At 32.6% G+C, this 20,174-nt stretch overlaps 2 protein-coding genes across 2 annotated transcripts; one reads left to right on the forward strand and one right to left on the reverse strand.

Moving 5' to 3' along the window:
• Positions 1-346: 346 nt before the first annotated feature.
• Positions 347-4,331, forward strand: HO173_008920 (uncharacterized protein; the record flags this gene model as incomplete). Its single annotated transcript, XM_037310816.1, has 2 exons — positions 347-3,219; positions 3,299-4,331. The coding sequence occupies 2 exons, from the start codon at positions 347-349 to the stop codon at positions 4,329-4,331; spliced, it is 3,906 nt and encodes a 1,301-aa protein (XP_037162380.1).
• A 365-nt stretch (positions 4,332-4,696) lies between these two features.
• On the reverse strand, positions 4,697-7,612 carry HO173_008921 (uncharacterized protein; the record flags this gene model as incomplete). The annotated part of the gene is made up of 8 exons (XM_037310817.1): positions 4,697-4,828; positions 4,949-5,377; positions 5,453-5,632; positions 5,681-5,721; positions 5,774-6,628; positions 6,681-6,811; positions 6,863-7,011; positions 7,064-7,612. 8 exons carry the CDS (start codon positions 7,610-7,612, stop codon positions 4,697-4,699), a joined length of 2,466 nt encoding a protein of 821 aa, XP_037162381.1.
• Between the last annotated feature and the right edge of the window lie 12,562 nt (positions 7,613-20,174).

Raw genomic sequence — 20,174 nt, forward strand, 5'->3', positions numbered from 1 at the left:
GTCGAGAAGGAAACAAATTACGAAGAAGTTCTGCTAACTCAAAAGGGTTTGAGACCCTTCGGCTTCGGCCCGGATGACTAAGTCGATCTTCTCCATCTCCCGTCAGGCAAAATTAATAAGGTAAAGAAGTTCCACTAAGTTATCCATCTCGCGTCAATAGAGGAGCCTCTCATGGTATGATTTTTGCTTGCTTGCATCGCTGTTGCTTGCTGTCTACCCACTGCCTGGTCAAGTCTAGCTAATTCTCTAAAACAGCGACATCGAGAGCGGAAGTCTTACATCAATGACTCATAACGATACCATCCAAGACGGAAGGAGGATATAAAGCCATCTCCGTCCCCACCTGATGCGACATGTCCCTGGACGCGCCGTTTCCACGAGTGCTATCCTTCCACTTAAGCCCATCTTCTCTCTCTACCAACCTCTGCTCTTCCTATCAAGAAGTCGGTCCACATCGCCGAGCCTGTCCGCCAGGAGGAAGAAGAAAACGCTCCTACGCTACCACCAAGTCTTGCCAAAACCAAGCACTGTTGACATCAGTAAGAGCAACCAATGCGAGCCGCTGCCCTCGACCAAACTCATGGACAGAGCTGCTCTTGGCCAGGAGACACACGAGCTCTTACCTGCTTTGCCCCAAGAAGCTCCAGGTTCCGTTGAAGAGTCCTCTGAACCCCTAGCTCCATCCAAATTAGCGCCAAACCTCGACGCTGAACACCATCATACCGACAAGCACCCTGCTATTACCGTTAAATCCGTTGCCAAGAGCTCCGCATCCTTTAAAGTCAAGAAAGAGGAAAAGGAGGAAAAGCGGAAGGCATCAAAGGTTCTGGAAAGTGGTTGGACAATCCTAAACCCGGCTTTCAGCCCTGAACATTATCGAAGAAGACATCTTGTTTCTGATAACAAAATGCACTCCTACATCCAATTCATCACAACGCCTACGTCCGACACCCCTGGCACGGCTCTGTTCCTACACTTCGACGATAAACGATACATCATCGGAAATGTGCATGAAGGTCTACAACGAGCCAGTCTGCAGATGGGAACGCGGGTGTCTAGTACTAAAGACATAATCCTCACTGGGAGGACGGAATGGCAGTCGAACGGAGGTTTGCTGGGAATGATTTTGACCCTTGCGGATGCCGCAAAGGCAAGCGCTCTATCGAAGGCGGAAACGGCCAGGTTGAAGCTCGAGATTTATAAGAGAAAGACAGAAGAGGAAGAACGTCGAAGAAGGAAGAAAAAACTTGATCCGAAGCCAGATACCAGTCCAACTTGGGCGACCCCTACGCCGCCAAGCACTCAACTGGTGGAGGAAGACCCAACATTGAGACTTCACGGCGGACCCAATCTTACTCACACGCTCGCTACCGCCAGATCATTCATCTTCAGAAAGGGCACGCCGATCAAAGTTTTTGAACACATTGGAGAGCAAGACGTAGTGAACGCTGCGGAGCGAGATTGGAAACCCACCTGGTCCGACCGCAGAATCCAAGTATGGGCCATGCCAATTATCCCGTCAAGTGTCTCCGAGATCAATGAGGGCCCAAAGCCAGATTCGCCTCGGAAACGGAGCCTGGGTGAATTCATGACAGGGGAACGTCCTATCGATAAAGAGGCCTTGGACCAGTGGTCTGTCCACCCAATACCGCCAGAGGGCCGGGAAGAACAGAATCAACGGACTCGGGAATTTGCTGTCTCACAGATGTTCTCCTCGGCATGGAGTAATGACAACCTGATTGAGATGCCACTACGAGAAGTTAAGATGCCGGCATCGCTGCTCGTTCGAGACCGAGTGACGAAAGAGTTGACGAGGTATGAAGGTCCAAGGCCTGATGGTACCGCCCCTGTGCCAGACATCAACGTGTTGGTCCGCCAAGCCTGGCCTGGGGCTCTGATTGATCAACTCCCTCCCACAAAACGGTCTTCGACCGCAATGTCATACATTATTCGAAACCATAAAATGAGGGGGAGATTCAGGCCTGCTGCTGCTGAAGAAAGGAATGTACCGCCAGGACCTTTATGGGCAGCCCTCACGTCAGGCTCTTCGGTGCAGTCAAGCGATGGTGTCACCGTCACACCCGACATGGTCTTAGAACCCAGCAAAGAGGGATCTGGCATTGCGGTGGTCGACCTGCCATCCAGAGAATACGTCCATGATCTTGTCCACAGAGCAGAGTGGAGGGCTGAGAAGGTTATGCGCGGTGTTGTGGCAGTGATCTGGATTCTCGGCCCAGGTGTCGTAGAAGACCAGACACTGCTCAAATTCATCGAGGGGCATTCAGGAATCCAGCATATTATCTCATCTCCTGAACAATGCCCAGACTACCTTTCCATGACTTCAGCAGCGTCCATGGCCATCCGGCACAACCAAATCGACCCTGCACGATATGCCGTACCAGTGCATAGCAATGCTGTCCCACCAACGTCGAGCAAACCGTCCGATGCTAAAGGGACGTCGGTCCAAGCGTTATCCAAGTTTTGTCAACCCGCTAGGAGGGGTCTTAAATTACAGCTTGAACCCAACTTTAGTATCTCAAAGGAAGCAGTGGTGCCTATCCTCAACACAGCACTTGTTGTGCGGGAGACCTCTCATTATGCCCTTAAGCTATCAAAGGTTGCCAGGCAAGAGATCAGTTCGCCTGCGGTTCAGGCGGAAACACTCAGTCAGAACCTCCCTAGCCCCGATGCTGAGATCACATGCTTGGGTACTGGCTCAGCATTGCCGTCTCAGCATCGCAATGTCTCTGCCACTCTCTTACGAGTGCCTGGCTGCGGATCGTATTTGATGGATTGTGGCGAGAACACGCTTGGACAGCTGAAACGGATGTACACAGCGCCTCAACTCGCGGAGCTCTTACGGGATCTTAAGCTTATATGGATCAGCCATCTACATGCTGACCATCATCTTGGGTTGACTTCTGTAATCAAGGCTTGGTACGAAGAAGTCCATGGCAAGGACGAGGTGAAGCGCCGAAGGCCAACGATAATGGAAATGCTAAATCCAGCCAAGCTTCTGGAGGACGGCAAGCGGCTTTTTGTTGTTGGACACGAAAATATGAAGAGATGGTTGGAAGAATACTCGTCTGTCGAAGATTTTGGATATGACCAACTTGTGCCGCTGGTCTCGTATCCCATCAACACCCGAGCTATCGATATTTGCAGCCTTGAGTGGAATGGCACCGATGTTGGATTCCAGGTCTCGAAAGACCCCAAGGTGTATGTCTAACCTGCCACCTGTTCTTCTTCAGGCTTCCTCGCTCCTGCAAGGAAATATTGGTTGACATGTGATGTACAGTAAATCCGCTATTCGCAGAGCTACTGGCCTCTCCAATCTGGTCAGTTGTGGCGTCTCCCACTGTTACGGCTCCCAGGCCGTCTCCCTCACCTTCCCCACTGGCTTCAAGTTCTCCTACAGCGGCGATTGCCGTCCCTCAAGAGCTTTTACGGAGATTGGAAAGCACTCTACTGTCCTTTTGCACGAATCAACCTTCGATGACGAGCTCAAAAGCGATGCGATAGCCAAGAAGCATAGTACCGCCAGCGAGGCCATCGGCGTTGGCGTTGCGATGGGAGCGCGGAGAGTGATTTTGACCCATTTCAGTCAGCGGTATCAGAATATTCCCAGTATCAGTAGTCTGGACACTCGTAGAGTCAAGTTGGAAGATGCAGAAGATGTCGAGGATCCGTCGGCGGGTATGGATCAGCCCGTTGAGGAGTCAAGCCACCCAGTCAGACCCCAAGCTACGATCGACAACATCTTAGACAGTTTAGATGAGAAGCCATCACAAGCTCATACCGAGCCTCAACCGCAAACACAGGACCCCCCACACCCCAGTGCACTAGGTCTGCGGTCAGCATCCGCCCCCAACGCCCTGGCCCAAATAACTGCCTCGAACATCAATCCCACTCAGCGCCAACAACTCAACGACATGAAAATCTGTGTCGCATTCGACTACATGCGTGTCAAAGTTGGGGATATAATACATCTCGAAAAATTTACACCTGCACTGCGGGAACTGTATAAAGGGATCGTAGAGGAAGGGAAGGATAGTAGAGCTGCGAAAGAATTTTTTTCAGACGACGAGAATGATGTGCTTAAGAAAGAGCAATCAGGTAAAGGGGGTAACACGGAGAAGAGGACAAAGGGGGAGAAGGCGGAGAAGGCGAGAAAGGGTCAGATGAAGGCTGCGACGAAGAAGCAGGAAAACAAGGCGAGATGGGAGAAGGAGAAGAGGGAGAAGGAAGAAAAGAGCAAGGGTGGGGAGGACGCGATGGAGGGAGTGGAGATGACGGAGCCGGCGGTGGAGAAGATGGGAGCTGTACAATAAGTCCTTCTCCATATGCACTGTATTGTATCCATCGGTACAGTGGTGAGATAATCACCCTGCACGTTTTTGCAGGCAAAAGATATCCCACCGTCCTTGATCCTTCAATTCGGCAGTAAGTGTCCCAGCAATCAATCAATCAATCAATCACCCATCCTCAGCTCTTACCAGCTGCTGGCGGCTTCATCCTACCCATTCACCCATCTCCATTCCATTTCACTTCATTACATTTCACGCACGTAGGCAGCTAAAATTGATAAAGTCGATCACGCACGTGTACAACACAATTCTACCGCTAAACCAGCATACCCAGACCAATCCATCCGTCCTTCCTCACCTCACCTCATCGCCACAGAACCCACACCTCGCTAGCCGTCGTACGCGTCCTCGGCCCGGATCCCAAAGTCCCCCTTCCAGCGCTCCGCCAAGGGTATGTTGCCCGGCCTGACGTACCGGCACGTGAGCCCGTAGCGGAGTTTGCCCTTGGGGGTGACGGCGTGCTGGGGGGGGGGGGGGGGTTAGCTTTTTTTTTCTCTCTTCGTTTCTGTGTCTTGATAGAGAGAGAGGGAGGGATAATTTTGGACGGGCGTGGATAGAGAGGTGGGGGGGGAGAGCAGTACCTCGTATCTGGCCTGCAGGGGATGTCCGTGCATGACGACCATGTCGCCGTGTTTCAGATCCAGGGATAGGATCACGGGGGCGCTTTTGCGCTTGTCGTTGGCGAGGGCGGCGAAGAGGGCGGTTTTGGCCCGGAGGTATGCTCGACGGGGTGAGGTGCGCTCTTGGGTCTCGTTGTCCTCGTTGTCCTCCTCTTCATCCATTTCCTCGTCCTGCTTCTGCACTGCCTTGTACAGCCTCGCCAGCTCGAGACGCTCCTTGTAGAGTTGCGTCCCGGGCTCGATGTCCGCGAGGGGATCGTATGTTTCTGGCGTTTGTCCCTTTGGGTAGAAATAGAACTTGGCTTTCATGCGGATCGTCATGATGGCTTCGCCGCCAATGGAGATGGAGGCGATGGTCGGTCCGAGATCTTTTTCGCCGTCGTCGTGGTACTGGTTGTGGCGGTTGTTGTTAGTAATGGTTGGCTGAATAGGTAGGTGGGGAGGGGGAAGTGTGATGGGACTCACGCCGATGGACTGGTTCTCAAAGTAGCCGAGACAGAGCAGTTCGTTGAACTGTTGGTATGTGCCGTCGTTCACGACCTTTTTTCCGGCCCAGGTCAAGCGGTTGACGATGTTCATGATCGTTAGGGGTGCTTCGCTGAAGGGTTTGGAGTCTACGGATACGACGTATTTGTATGGCATACCCTGTGTTTGGTCAGTGCAGTCGTGGCTTGGGTTATGCATAGCGCTTACGTAGTTGATTGCGAAGTGTCTTACGAGTGAAAGACCTTCCGCTGCTTTGATGTCAGTGGTTCGTCAATAGGCATAGACGTTTGTTATGCATACCGGACGCATTCCCCATAGAAAATCTTTCCATGCCCAGCTTTGATCCCTGCAGTGCTTCAAGAATCTCATTTGCGCCCCCAGGCTGCTGATTGATGACAGCATTTGCGTGGAAATGAGACACAACGTTCCCGCCTGGGATGTCGTAGGTTGAATGACGCCACATGCCCGGCCACTCCGTCTCACGCTTGGTGACGGGAGCATAACATTTGTCAAAGGATATGGCCTGGCCTTGAAATTCGAATCCGTGCTTTTCGACCAAAGCTCTGGCAGGGAAGACCGTATGCGTGACTGGGAGCTCGAAGTCGCAAGCTGCATTCAAACACTTCCACTCGTCCCACTTTGTGCGCGAGTTGCATCTCCCGCACTTTGGACACACCATGCCTTTCCAGCACGAGAGGGATGTCTCTTCCTCCAGGCTTGGTACGTTGGAGTCGGTAAGGGGCGGTGTTGGCTTCAGAGGGAATGGCGGGATGATATGCTGGGGCCATTCGGTGCGCTCGTTCATCCAGACTGGGTTCCATGTCAAGTCGGTGCAGGTGTCTCCGTCGAGTTGGAAGTGTTCCTTGCAGCCGTCGTTCAAGCACATCCATCCGGCAGCGTAGACCTGTGACCAGGTGCGGTTGCAAGAGGAACAGGTTTCGCAGGGTGCTTTTGTGGTGTAGTCGCGGTCTGCTGGGGGTAATGGTGAGTCTTGCGCAGCCAACCAGCTCGGCCTCTGCAGATTGATGTCCTGGAAACGTATCCTGCTGACATTCATGCCTTCGACCTTCTCAGACCAAATGTAGTGTACCATGTGAGAGCCCTTGACGTTGTAGCGATGTGGCATCTTGGAAGGGCAGTGCGGATTTTTGGAACCTGCATCGTTGTCAGCTTTTCTTCCGCTTGCGCTACACCGGGGTGAACTGACCGACGATGAGATTGACCGGCACATGTTCTCTCATGTTGTTCATGAAAGCCACAACGGTTGGGTCAGACAGAGTCTGATCCTTCTCTCGCTCCATCTTGCCCGTTTTTTCATTGGGTGTGTAACCACCGCCACTGCCGTTGAAGTCAGCATCGAAATCATCAGCGATGGAGACTTGTTCTTACAATCTGGAGATGACAACCTCGGCACTCATGTACCCTCGCACATCGTTGTCGTTGTCGAGTAGGTAGCCGTAGCCAAACCCATTGAAGTGGTAGGCACCAGACTTATACGCCTGGAAGTATGAAAGCGACTCACACAGGCTCTGGCGGTCCTTGAAGCAAGGTTAGCTCTAGACTCACGACGTTTCGAGGAGAACGACTTACATCCGCCCACACCTCAGGCTGTCCCCGCGGTTCAGGAAACGACTCTTGGACGTTCGCTGCTGCTGCTCTGTGCTCAGCTCTCTCTTTGGCGGTTTGTCTCCGCTGTCTCTTCGGTAGGTTGTCGGCGCTTTGCCTGGCTGGTTCAGATCCGTCGACGTCTGAATCATTGCTCAAGGAAGACTTCCGCTTCTTCGAGTTGCCGTTACTTGATCCAGGAGGACTGTCAAGCTTCTCTAAGGGTGGAGTCAAGAGAGCGCGCAGCTTATCCTTGTTCGAAGCGTCGACGAAGTTGCAGATGAGTGTTCGACACTTCTGCTGAGTAGTCACAGGCCTGTCCTTCATAGAGGTCTCATTATGATCATCTCTAAGGTCTTGATCACCCTCGCTGCTGGCGTTTGTCTCTTGTCCGTACCGCACAGTCTGTTTTCGAAGGCGAGTCCCTTGTCGCTGTGTTGAAGCGGATTCTACTTGAAGAATCTGACTGTCCTCACTTGCCTCGATCGCTGAGTCCGCCGGAGCTCCAGCTGCTTTGGCTGCATTTGTCAACATGTTGTCTTCTAAATAGGAACAATGTTAGAAATTTTAGGAGAAAAAAAGGAAAGGAAAAAAAGGAAAGGGAAAAAAAAAAAAGAGAGGAAAAAAGAAAAAAAAAAAAAAAAAAAAAAAAAAAAAAAAAAAAAAAAAAAAAAAAAAAAAAAAAAAAAAAAAAAAAAAAAAAAAAAAAAAAAAAAAAAAAAAAAAAGCAGCAGCAGCAGCAGCAGCAGCAGCAGCAGCAGCAGCAGCAGCAGCAGCGTGGGAGGGTAATGGAGATGGAGACCTCGGGAGGGAGCGAATGTTGATGTGCTTCTCAAAGTCGATGGTCGATGGTCGGAATTGAAGCTCGACTTGGGAAGATGTAGAGAAGAAGGAGGTACTGGGAGGAAGAGGGACTTTATAGCAGAGGACGCCGGTGGTGAGTGAAGGAGGAGGGAAAATGAATCTTGTGCATTGGCGTGCTTCACCCCGGACTGATTGGAATTGCAGTGCAGTTGAACGCCGAAGTGACGCCGGACACTGCGGTGACGTCAGATGGGGAGTGATGCCGGATACTGCAACGAAGTTAGTTGGTAAGTGAAGCCAGAGGCTGCAACGAATGCTGTCGGAGAATGAAGCCAAGGGGTGCAGCGACTTCAAACTGGGATTGAAGCCGGACACTGCAATGAAGTCAGATGGCGAATGAAGAAAGCAGTGCGGTGACTTCAGGCCGTGGGTGAAGTAATGCACTGCAGTAACTTCAGACGTGCGGTAAAGTGAAGTACTACCGTGACCTCGAATGGGCAGTGACTCACATCTTAAGATGACGTCAAACGGGCAGTGACGCAAAGCACAAAATGAAGCCGAACGCAGCCGTGAAGGAGAGCACGACTAAATCACATACCTGCTATGCCGTGGGCCCATGCCTTTCCTTGCACATATAGATATCTTTATTTTTTTATATAGTGTAGAATAACAGTAAAAGATAGAGGTCGTGTCTCTTTGATCATGCTATGTTAGGTTTGTTCTCCTAGGCTAAATACCTAGAAATGACACTTGATCTAGGGCACTAGTCATTCACCAACAGCATCTTCATCAAAAAAACTAGTGCTTCTGGGTTAAGTGACATCACCATCTAGCAAACTCAGTCCGATGACTTGTTTCTTCACTATCCTCTAATCTTCGCGCCCCAGCCTAGAGTAGTGAATGTTTCGAAGATGGTATGACCTCTGGCAGCAGGGTCACTGCTAGAAAAGATGGCGGCTGTAGCGGTACACGTCCATGGAAGCTGGTTTGGTCACCTACAGCAGGGCTCGCCGCCTGAACAATCTGCATGGCAACCAAATGGCTGGGAATCTCTTGGAGCATGACAATATCAGCATGACAGTCAAGGTTATGTATCCAGGAATCGCTCTGCTGGGATCGATGCTTCCCATATTTTGCCAGCCTCTTTGGATCTGTATCCACGACCGTGTGCAAGTGAGACAAGATACTAACCATGACTGCCATTTTGTATTGTGACAGCTTTTCCGGTAGGCAATCTTGAGTAGACAATGAGTTCCGTACGATGGTAACCAAAAAGATTCGGCAGTACCACTGACGAAGAAAACCATCGTAGATTGGAAACGAGACGTGTGCAGTGCGTTTGAAAAGTCGTCTAATAATCGTTTCGAAACGATTACTCTTAATAAAAATTTAAGCGACTCGAAATTATCGTAGCTATAATTTCGATAATTTCGAATAATAATTTCGAACGATAATTAAGAACGATAATTTCGAACGATAATTACGAACGATAATTTTAAACGATAATTTCGAACGATAATTTCGAACGATAATTTCGAACGATAATTTCGAACGATAATTTCGAACGATAATTTCGAACGATAATTTCGAGTTAAAAAAGAATTTAAATTCTCTAGAAGTAGATATTAATAACTATTCTATATATATTAAATATATATTAAATAATAATTCTTTTCTTTATTAATATACTTACTTATTTTTTTTTATATTTTTTTTTTTTTTATTTATTATTTTTTTATATCTTAATATATATAAAGAAACTATAAAATTAACTTAACTTTTTTATTTATTTTTTATATTTTAACGCTTTTTTTCTTTATTATATAAAATACTCTAATCTATTATATAAAATATTATATTTTTAATAATATTTATAATATATAAATATTATAAATTTATTTTTTTTAAATAAATTTAATAACTTAGTTATTTAATATATTTTTATTATATATAAAAGATTTATAATAAATTTATAAATAATTCGAAATCTTCGCGATAATTCTATTATTATAAACTCGAAATATTCGAGACTTTAAAAGATAATTCGAAACTTTCGCGATAGTTCTATAATTAACTTAAAATAATCTTAAAAATACTTTAAAATTTTCGAGATCTTTATAAAGTACTAAATCTTACGCGAAAATTCGAAACTTTCGAGGCGAACTTTATCTTTTAATTCGAAATTCTAGAGTTATTTCTTCTACTTCGAAATTATTATAGTAATAATAATAATAATTTTAAATCTTTCTATTATACTTATAAATGATTTTATTATATTTATAGATATTTATATTAGCTATCTATATAACTAAGAGTCTTTATTTTCTTCGCTATTACTATTACTATCTTAAACTAATTATATTTCTTAATATCGTCGAAATCGTTTTACTTTACTATAAAGGTCTTTTATTTATACTCTATTACTTTCTTTTTAATATTAAAATAAAGCGATAAACTTTTTCGAATTTAACTTTATTAAAGCTTATAAGACTATTTAAATATTATCTATCTTTTAAATATATCGAGTCTATTTAAATAAGACACTTTAAATCTTTAATATCTCTTTTCTATATTTCGTAAATTTTATTAATATAAAAGTCTATATAGTCTTATCGCTTTCGAACTTTTAATAATAAGTAAATATTATCTAAATAAATAAATTATTTAAATAATCTTTAAAAAGTTTAAGAATATAATATCTTTATAGTACTATATAATTTCTTTATATACTTTTAAGACTTAGATTATAATAAATAAACTCGATTAAAATATTTATAAAAAATTTAAATATCTCGAATTTAAATAACTAGTAAGAAATTATAACTATTTTATTCTCGAATTAATCGAGATATATCTCTAGATAATTAACTTAAAGATATAATATTCGAGATTTTATTTTTAAAGAACTCGAGTATAATATAAGATATCTTAAGAGTATAAGTCTTAATTATACTAATTAAAAGTTCGTTTTATTCGAAATATAATCTAGTCTTCGAAGAATTCGAGTTTTATAAATATTAAATATCTAGAATTCTTATATTATTTTATCTCGATTTAGATATATAATATAGTAAATTTCGATATTTAATTATAATTTAAGTATTAATCGAAGATTAATATCTTTCTTTACTTTAATTTAATTAATCTTAACTAAGATTAAGTATAGAATAATTTTCTTAAAATTTATTTTCGAATTTTTTAAGATAATATTACGATCTTTATAATATAAGAGCTAAAGAATTATTTTAAAAGGTCGTAATATCTAATAATTAAGATGCTAGAGCTTTACTATATAAATTTTTATATAAATAAAATAATCTTCTAAATTTTCGAATCTCGAAATTTATAAGATTTATTAATCTATAACTTCTTAATATATTCTTCGCCTAGCGTTAATATAGACTAATCGAGTTTTATAAAGAGTAATAATTTATTAAAAAATACGAAAATCTCGAGCTTTTATTTTAAGATTAATATTTTAATTAGAGATCGTAATTTATTTATAATTTTATAGATTTTTCTTTTAAATTTTCGAAGATTTCGATCCTCGTAATATTTCGCTAATACTTCGAAATTTATAAAATATTTATTAAGATCTTATTTAAGAATTTTAAAAATATTTTTTTTTATATAGCGGGAAGTAAATTAAGCGAAATACTAAGAGGTATCCTACTTATAAAAAATAACTTACTCTATAATTCTATTACTTTAATTAATTCGAAGATAATAAATAAATCGTTTATTAATATTAGAGAGATTAATTTTTTAAGATTAAGATTAATTCGAAATCGATAATTAAATTAAAGCCCTTAAAAATAAAGAATACGTCGTGATTTTAGAATTAGAACGGCTCGAAGATATTAAAAGTTTATATACTAATAAAATAGAAGATTAGAAATATTATAATTCTTTTTATTAAATTAAGTAGACTACTTAAGCTTCGATAAATAAGAAGACTTTAGAAATATATTATAAATAGTATTAATTATTTCGAATATTTATTTATATTAAGTTTAAAAACTTCGAAGATAAACTTAATATTTCTAAAGAGTACTTATCGAAATTAATTACTTTATAAATTTATATATTATATAATTATAATTAGATAGATTAAGAATCTCGAATAACGAAGAAAACGATATCGAATATATATAGTTATACTCTAAAAATGCGAGCTACTATTTTCTAATATTATAGTAATATATAAGATAGAGAGAGTTAATAATATTCGAAAGATTCGAATAGAAAATAGTAAGGAAATCCTTTACTTTCTATATTTATTTTAAGATATATAAAAGCTATTTATTATAAAAAGATTTATATTTTCTAATTATCTTATAATCTCGAAGAATATAAATATTAATTTATAGAGAGTAGATATAAGTAGAAGAGATATATATTAGTATAAGAGTAATAAGTATCGAAAAACTCGAAAAGTTATTTCGATTTAATAATATAATAGAACTTCGGCTAAGATAGCAATCTTTACTAATCTCGAAAACTTCGAATCTTTAAGTTTAGAAAAATACCCGAGAACGTATTATAATAATTTTAATCTATATAATTGCTTTTTAGTATTTACTTAGAGTTAATAAGATTCTCGCCTTAGAATATTATTAGATTAAGCTTCTTAATTCTCGAATTAATTAGATATTAATTATATTATAGTATAGAAAGATATATTAATTTAGAGATAAGTTTAAAGATCTCGAGTTTTAAGATTAATCTATATCTTTGAGAATTTTAAGTCTTAATTCTCTTTAAAAGTCTCGAGATTTAAATTTATCGTAGATCTTATCTAATACGATTTAATAGAAATTAAACTCTTTTATATATACTATAATCGATAATATTCTTAACTTAATATATCTTCTTTATATCTAGAATAAATAAATATTTCTAACTTTTAAAAGGGTCGAGTCTTTCGTAGATTTAATGAATATAATATTTCTTAAGAAATAAATTTAGTAAGACTCGAAAACTTCGAAATATAATAAAATTTTCTCTAAATTCGAAGTAGCTTCCTTAGTATTTTCTAACTTAATTTCAAAATAATCTTATAGATATTAGCGAAAATCTCGAAGTTTATAAAACTTATTCTTTTTAATAAGAGGGAATATAATATCTAATAAGTTATAAGAGATAAAATCTTCGAAAATTATATAATTGAGATAAATAAAATATAGATTATAATACGCTTTATATTATTCGATATCTTTATAATTAAAATAATAATTCGATAATACCTCGAGAGGATTTTATAAAGCTCGAATAATCGATAACTCGAAAGTATTATATATATAAAAGAAGTTATTAATATACTTAAGCTTTAATTACTTCGAATATATTTAAAATACAAATATTTCGAATATACTTATTCTTCGAGATTTTCGAAGAAAATAATTTTTATTAAATTCTTATAGAATTCGAAGAATAATTCTATATATTAATTATATCTTTTTAAGATAATTATATATCTTTTTATATAATAGTATTATTCTCTTTCGATTTTAATAATAGCGACGCTATTAATTAGATTAATAGTAGCTTTATTAATAGTCTTAAGCGTCTTAAAGATTTTCTAAAAAAAGATATTAAAGTATTTATTAGCGTTATTAATTAAATTAATAATAGCTTTATTGATAATCTTCGATAATCTTAAGCTTTTTAAAGATTTTTTAAAGAAAGATATTAAAGTATTTATTGATGTTATAATATTTTATATTTATAACGAAAAATATTATCTATACTAGCTACGATATTTATCTAGATTATATTAAAATACAAATATTTCGAATTAATCTAGAACTCGAGAATTTCGAAGAAAGTAATTATTATTAAATTCTTATAGAATTCGAAGTAAGTCTATATATTAATTCTTAGACTCGTCTTTAAGACTCTTTAATAAATTCTTCTTAAAATAATTATTAATATAACTATTTTAAAGCTAAATTAAATAATTAATATTCGATAAATTAGAATAATTTAGATTAAGTTATAAACCTTCTTAAGATTTAATTAATTCTTTTTAATATTTATTATAAACTTAAGAAGATAACCTTCGAAAAAATCGAATTAGTATCTATATTTAAAGTAAGTTCGAGAAAAACGAACGTATTAATAGACGAGTATAAAATTTAAGATAAATCGGTTTCTGCGAATAGTTAGTAAATTATATATTCTTACTTATTTATAAAACTCTTATCTTTAAATTAAAATATTTAAGTTCTCGAGCTTTTTAAAATAGCTTAAATCTATTTAATTATAATTTAATAATAGCGTTTTATAAAGTTAAAAGATTAATAAAACCTCGAAATATTCGAAGAAAAAATACTTTAAAAAAATCGAGGTTTAAAATTATAGATTATATTATTTAAAGTATATAACCGCATAGTAAAAGCTCTTTATTCTTCAATTTATCTAATTATTACTTAGAATTTAATATCTAAAGAGAAAGTTAATTTATAAAATATAAACTTAGAAAAAGATCAATAAATACGAACTCGACGATCTTTATAATATATTAAATATTTATAGAATTTACGACTATAGAAAGATTTTTTAAATAATAAATTAATAATATTAAGAAATAAGAAAGAAAATATATTAACTTCCATCTAATTTTAATAGAATTATTCTAAATTTAATTCTATAAATTTTTCGAATTTTAGAAACTTAAATTAAAGTCTTCGAGAAATTTAAATTTATAAATTTACGATAATAAAAATCTAAATAGATTATCTTATAAGCCTCTTTTTATTAAATTAGCTTATACTCTTATTTAAATTCGAGATTAATATCTCTAGTAAAGTTTAACTTTATTAATTCTTTATAAGAATAAGAAAGTATAGCTCCTCTTCGAAGAATAAATTTATCTTCAATATTTTTAATACGATTAAGAATATTTATAAACTTCTCGAGAGAATAAATTAAATTATTCTTCTTCGAATCTTTCGATATTATTATAAATCTTCTTAAGTTCTTTACTCGAGTAAGAGTATTTCGAAAATTCGCAGATAAATTAAATTTATCTTTACTACTCTTTCAAATTTTCGAAGTTATAATTAAATCTTTTAAATCTTTTAAGATTATATCGAGATTTTTTAAGTCTTTTAAGACTATAATAGAGTCTCTTAAATCTTTTAAGACTATATTTAGATATTTTAAGTCTTTTAAAATTAAATCTAAGTTCTTCGAATAATTTAAGACTATATTATTATTTCTTAAATAATTTAAGACTATATCGAGGTCCCTCAAACCTTTTAAGGCTATATCTAGATATTTTAAGTCTTTTAAAATAATATCTAAATTCTAATCTATTAAGTTCTTCGAGGTCTTATTTTTATCTTTCTTTACTTTTCGTAGCTTTCAAAGCTTTCGAAGCTTTCGAAGCTTTCGAAATCTTACTTATATTCTTAAAACTTTTAAAGTCTTATTTATATTCTTCGAAACTTTCGAAGAATCGCCTATATCCTTTAAAACTTTCGAAGAGTTATTTGAGTTCTTTAAAGCTTTTAAAGTCTTATTTATATTCTTTAAAACTTTCGAAGAATCGCCTATATTCTTCGAAACCTTCGAAGAGTTACTTAAGTTCTTCGAAGCTTTTAAAGCCTTATTTATATTCTTTAAAACTTTTAAAGAATCGCCTATATTCTTCGAAACTTTCGAAAAGTTATCTAAATTCTTTAAAACTTTTAAAAACTTATTTATATTCTTTAAAACTTTCGAAGAATCGCTTATATTCTTCGAAACTTTCGAAGTATTATCTAAATTCTCTAAAACTTTCAAAGACTTATTTATATTCTTCGAAACTTTCGAAGAATTATTTATATTCTTCGAAATTTTTAAAGAGTTATCTAAGTCCTTCGAAGTTTTTAAAGTCTTATTTATATTCTTCGAAACTTTTAAAAAATTACTTATATTCTTTAAAAGTTTCGAAGAGCTATCTAAATTCTTCGAAACTTTCAAAATCTTATTTATATTCTTCGAAACTTTCGAAGAATCGCTTATATCCTTCGAAACTTTCGAAGTATTATCTAAGTTCTCTAAAACTTTCAAAGTCTTATTCATATTCTTCGAAACTTTCGTAAAATTATCTATATCTTTTAAAACTTTCGAAAAGCTATCTAAGTTCTCTAAAACTTTTAAAATCTTATTTATATTCTTCGAAACTTTTATATTTAATTCTACGTTTTTCGCTACTTTTAAAATTAGCTTCTAATTTAAAGAATATAGCTAGATTCTTACTTTTTAAATCTTTTAAAGATCTTAAAAATATATCTTTTAAAGTAGTTTTATTTAGAAACTTTAATACTTCGATACCTAATTCCGTTAAAATTTTATTTTCTCGAGCTTTCGAAGGATATTCTTTCGAGATTAAAATACTTATAATATTCTTAGAATTCGAAGTTAATAAGTTCGAGTTTTTTAAGACTTCTAATAAATTCGAAGTTTTCGAGACTTTTAAAGAGTTAATAGAATTTAAGATTAATTTCGATACTTTTAATTTAGAATCTTTTAAAATTAAATTCTTCGTAGTAGTTAATCTAAGTCTATAAAAAATTTAAATATTAATAATATATTTTTAATATAAATAAGATTATAGAAGTATTTATCGCTTAGAAGATATTATAGATAAAAATTATAAGAGATTTAAAATATATAAAGTTTTTAAGAATATTAAAGAGTAAAAGAAGAAGTATAAGAAATTGCGATATTTTAGAGATTTTTAATTAAGATTTCACTTTTTTAGAAGCTTACTTCTTTAAGATTAATATAAAATTAAAATTTATAAATAAAATTTATTAGCTATAATAATAGTTTCGAAAAATTCGAAATTCTTAAATAATAGAGAAAACCTCGAAATATTTAAAGAATATATATTTTAGCTCGAAATCTTCGAAGAATATATTTTTTAGCTCGAAATCTTCGATAAATTATTTAAATTATTAAATATAATTATATAAATATTTAAAGATAAAGAACTTAAATATTTATTAAAAATTTATTTATTTTATTAAAAATACTTTTTTATATAAATTTAAATATTTAAATAATTATTATTTTAATAAAATTTATACTTATTTTTTAATTAAAATTATTAAATAAATAAATAAATAAATATTAATAAATAAACTTTAATAAATAAATATAAAAAATATTATAAAGAAATTAAATAATAATAAAATTTTTAATATTAAAAATACGACTTAGCTCTTTAAAATTTTATATTATATACTTTATATAATTTTATATTAAATTATTATTTAATAAATAAAGAATATTATTATAATTTAATTTATTATTTCTATTATATTAATATAATATATTATTATAATTATTATATATATTTAAAAAAGAATCTATTATAATAATTATAATTAATTAAATCTTTATAAAAGAAATATTATAAGAGAAGAAATTATAATAAATAAATATAAAGAATATTATAAAGAATATTATAAAGAAATTAAGTAATAATAAAATCTTTAATATTAAAAATATAACTTAGCTCTTTAAAATTTTATATTATATATTTTTTATAATTTTATATTAAATTATTATTTAATAAACGAAGAATATTATTATAATTTAATTTATTATCTTTACTATATTAAGAAGTAAGAGAAAAAATTATAATAAATAAATATAAAGAATATTATAAAGAATATTATAAAGAATATTATAAAGAATATTATAAAGAAATTAAACGATAATAAAATTATTATTATTAAAAATATAATTTAACTCTTTAAAATTTTACGTTATATACTTTATATAATTTTATATTAAATTATTATTTAATAAGCGAAGAATACTATTATAACTTAATTTATTATCTTTATTATATTAATAATATTATAAAAAAAAAATATAATAAATAAATATAAAGAATACTATAAAGAAATTAAATAATAATAAAATTATTATTATTAAAAATACGACTTAACTTTTTAAAATCTTATATTATATACTCTTTATAATTTTATATTAAATTATTATTTAATAAATAAAGAATATTATTATAATTTAATTTATTATTTTTATTATATTAATATAATATATTATTATAATAATATTATAAGAGAAGAATCTATTATAATAATTATAATTAATTAAATCTCTATAAAAGAAATATTAAATAATATATATTTAAATAAATTAAAATTATTTAATATTTATAATTATTTTATTATTTAAAAGATTTTACTATAATAAAAAATATTATAAAATTTATATTATTAATTAATATATTATCTCTATTTCTTTTTAATATTTTAATATTTCTTATTATAAGAATATAATCTTTCTCTATTTTTTATAAATAATTATTATAAATTAATTTTTTATATTTAATATATCTTTCTAATTAAATCTTAATTTTTTTTTTTATATATATATATTTATATATTATATAAATTAAATTAATTTTATAATAATAAAAATAAATTAAAAATATATAATAAGCGATTAAAGTTTAATTTAATTTAGAATTAAAGTTAAAATTTAATTTAACTTAAAAAAATTTAACTTTATAAATTTAATTTATAGATCTTTATTTATATAAATTAATAAAATAATTTTATATAATATTAATATTATATAATATTAAGAATTATTAATATTTCTTAATAATAATTCTAATTAAAAAAATAAAAAATAAATTTAATTTATAAATCTAAATTTATTAAAATATAAAAATAAAATATTATTTATTAAATTTATTTAATAATCTTAATTAAAAAAAAATTATAAATTTAAATTATAAATCTTTATTTATATATAATATAATTATATTTTTATTTTTATTTTTTATAATTAAATTATATATAATTATTTTTATATTTTTATAATAATTATTTTTATTATTTTTATTATTTTTATTATTACTACTATTATTATTATTATTACTATTATTATTTATTCTAGAAAATTATATCTAAAAAAAATTACGAAAAAATCGAAAAAAGTGAAGTTTTAAAATTCTCGAATAATTTTTTTTATTCGAATTATGAACTAGCTATTTTTTTTTTTTTTTTTTTTTTTTTTTTAGTCTTTCTAGTTAAACTCTTAATCTTTTATTTATAAATTTAATCTTTAATAATCTAAATAATAACGTCTTAAAATTCGAAAAATTCGAATTAGTAATTTTTTATATAAAAGCTTAAAAAAAATAAACCTTCGAAATATCGGCGGGTAAAGATTTATTAATAGAAGATATCTCTCAAATCAATAATCTTTATCTAAAATTCGTTACTTCGAATTATTCGAATTATTAAAAGATTTAAAAAATATATATAACGTTATAATCTAAGTTGCCTTTAAAGATAGTTAGAATTACTTTATTTTCGAAAAAATCGAATTAGTAATAAATTTGAAAAAATTATAGTTTTAAAAAATATATTTATTAGCTTAACGATTCTATCTAATTCTCTCAAGAATTAAATTTCGAAAAATTCGAATTAGCTAATTTTTATAATTTTTATCTTTCGATTTCTTTAAGATAAAGAACTTCGAAAAATATGAATATTTTTGAGAAAATTATTTTCCTTAAGCTATAGCTTAATAATAGCGTATTATAAAAAAATTAAATTAGTAATATAAATAGAAAAGCTTTGAAATAATTAAATCTTAAAATAATAATTATATAATAAAAAGTTATCTACGTTATATCTTATTAGCGAATTCTCTAATATTTTCTAAGATTTAAGAAATTCGAATTAGTAAAGAGCTCGAAAAATTTAAAGTAGTAAAAATTAATAATAAAGAAGTTTTAATCTCTTTATAATAGATATCTACTAAGTTAATTTTTAATATTTTAATTTTTTCGAGGGATAGGTATTCGAGAATTACGAATTAAGCGGCCAGCTTTATAAGTAATATACTTCGAGCTTTAACTTATTTAGAATTATACTCTTTTCGAAAAATTAATTCGAAATTCTCGAATCTTTTAATAGAATAAAACTTATCTTTATCTCGCCTCCGCGTTATTTAAGTTCTTCGTCTTTCGAAATTTTCGAATTAATAAAGTTTAAATAAAGGTTTAAATAAATCGAACTTATCGATTTTATCTAATATATATTATAATACTCTTTCTTATTAGAGTTATTTATATCGAAATTCGAGATTTTTCGAAAAAATCGAAAGTTAGTATAGAAGAAGTTTAAAAAAATTGAATCCTTTAAAGGATTCGAATTATTCGCACTTTCAAAGAATTACTTACGCTTTCTTTTCTTTTAATATAATTACTTCGCGTAAAGTAATTCGAATAATTCGAGAAAGGCTAGAGAAG

The sequence above is a fragment of the Letharia columbiana genome, assembly GCF_014066305.1.
Source record: "Letharia columbiana isolate WasteWater2 chromosome Unknown Sc0000035_s1, whole genome shotgun sequence".
NCBI lineage: Eukaryota > Fungi > Ascomycota > Lecanoromycetes > Lecanorales > Parmeliaceae > Letharia > Letharia columbiana.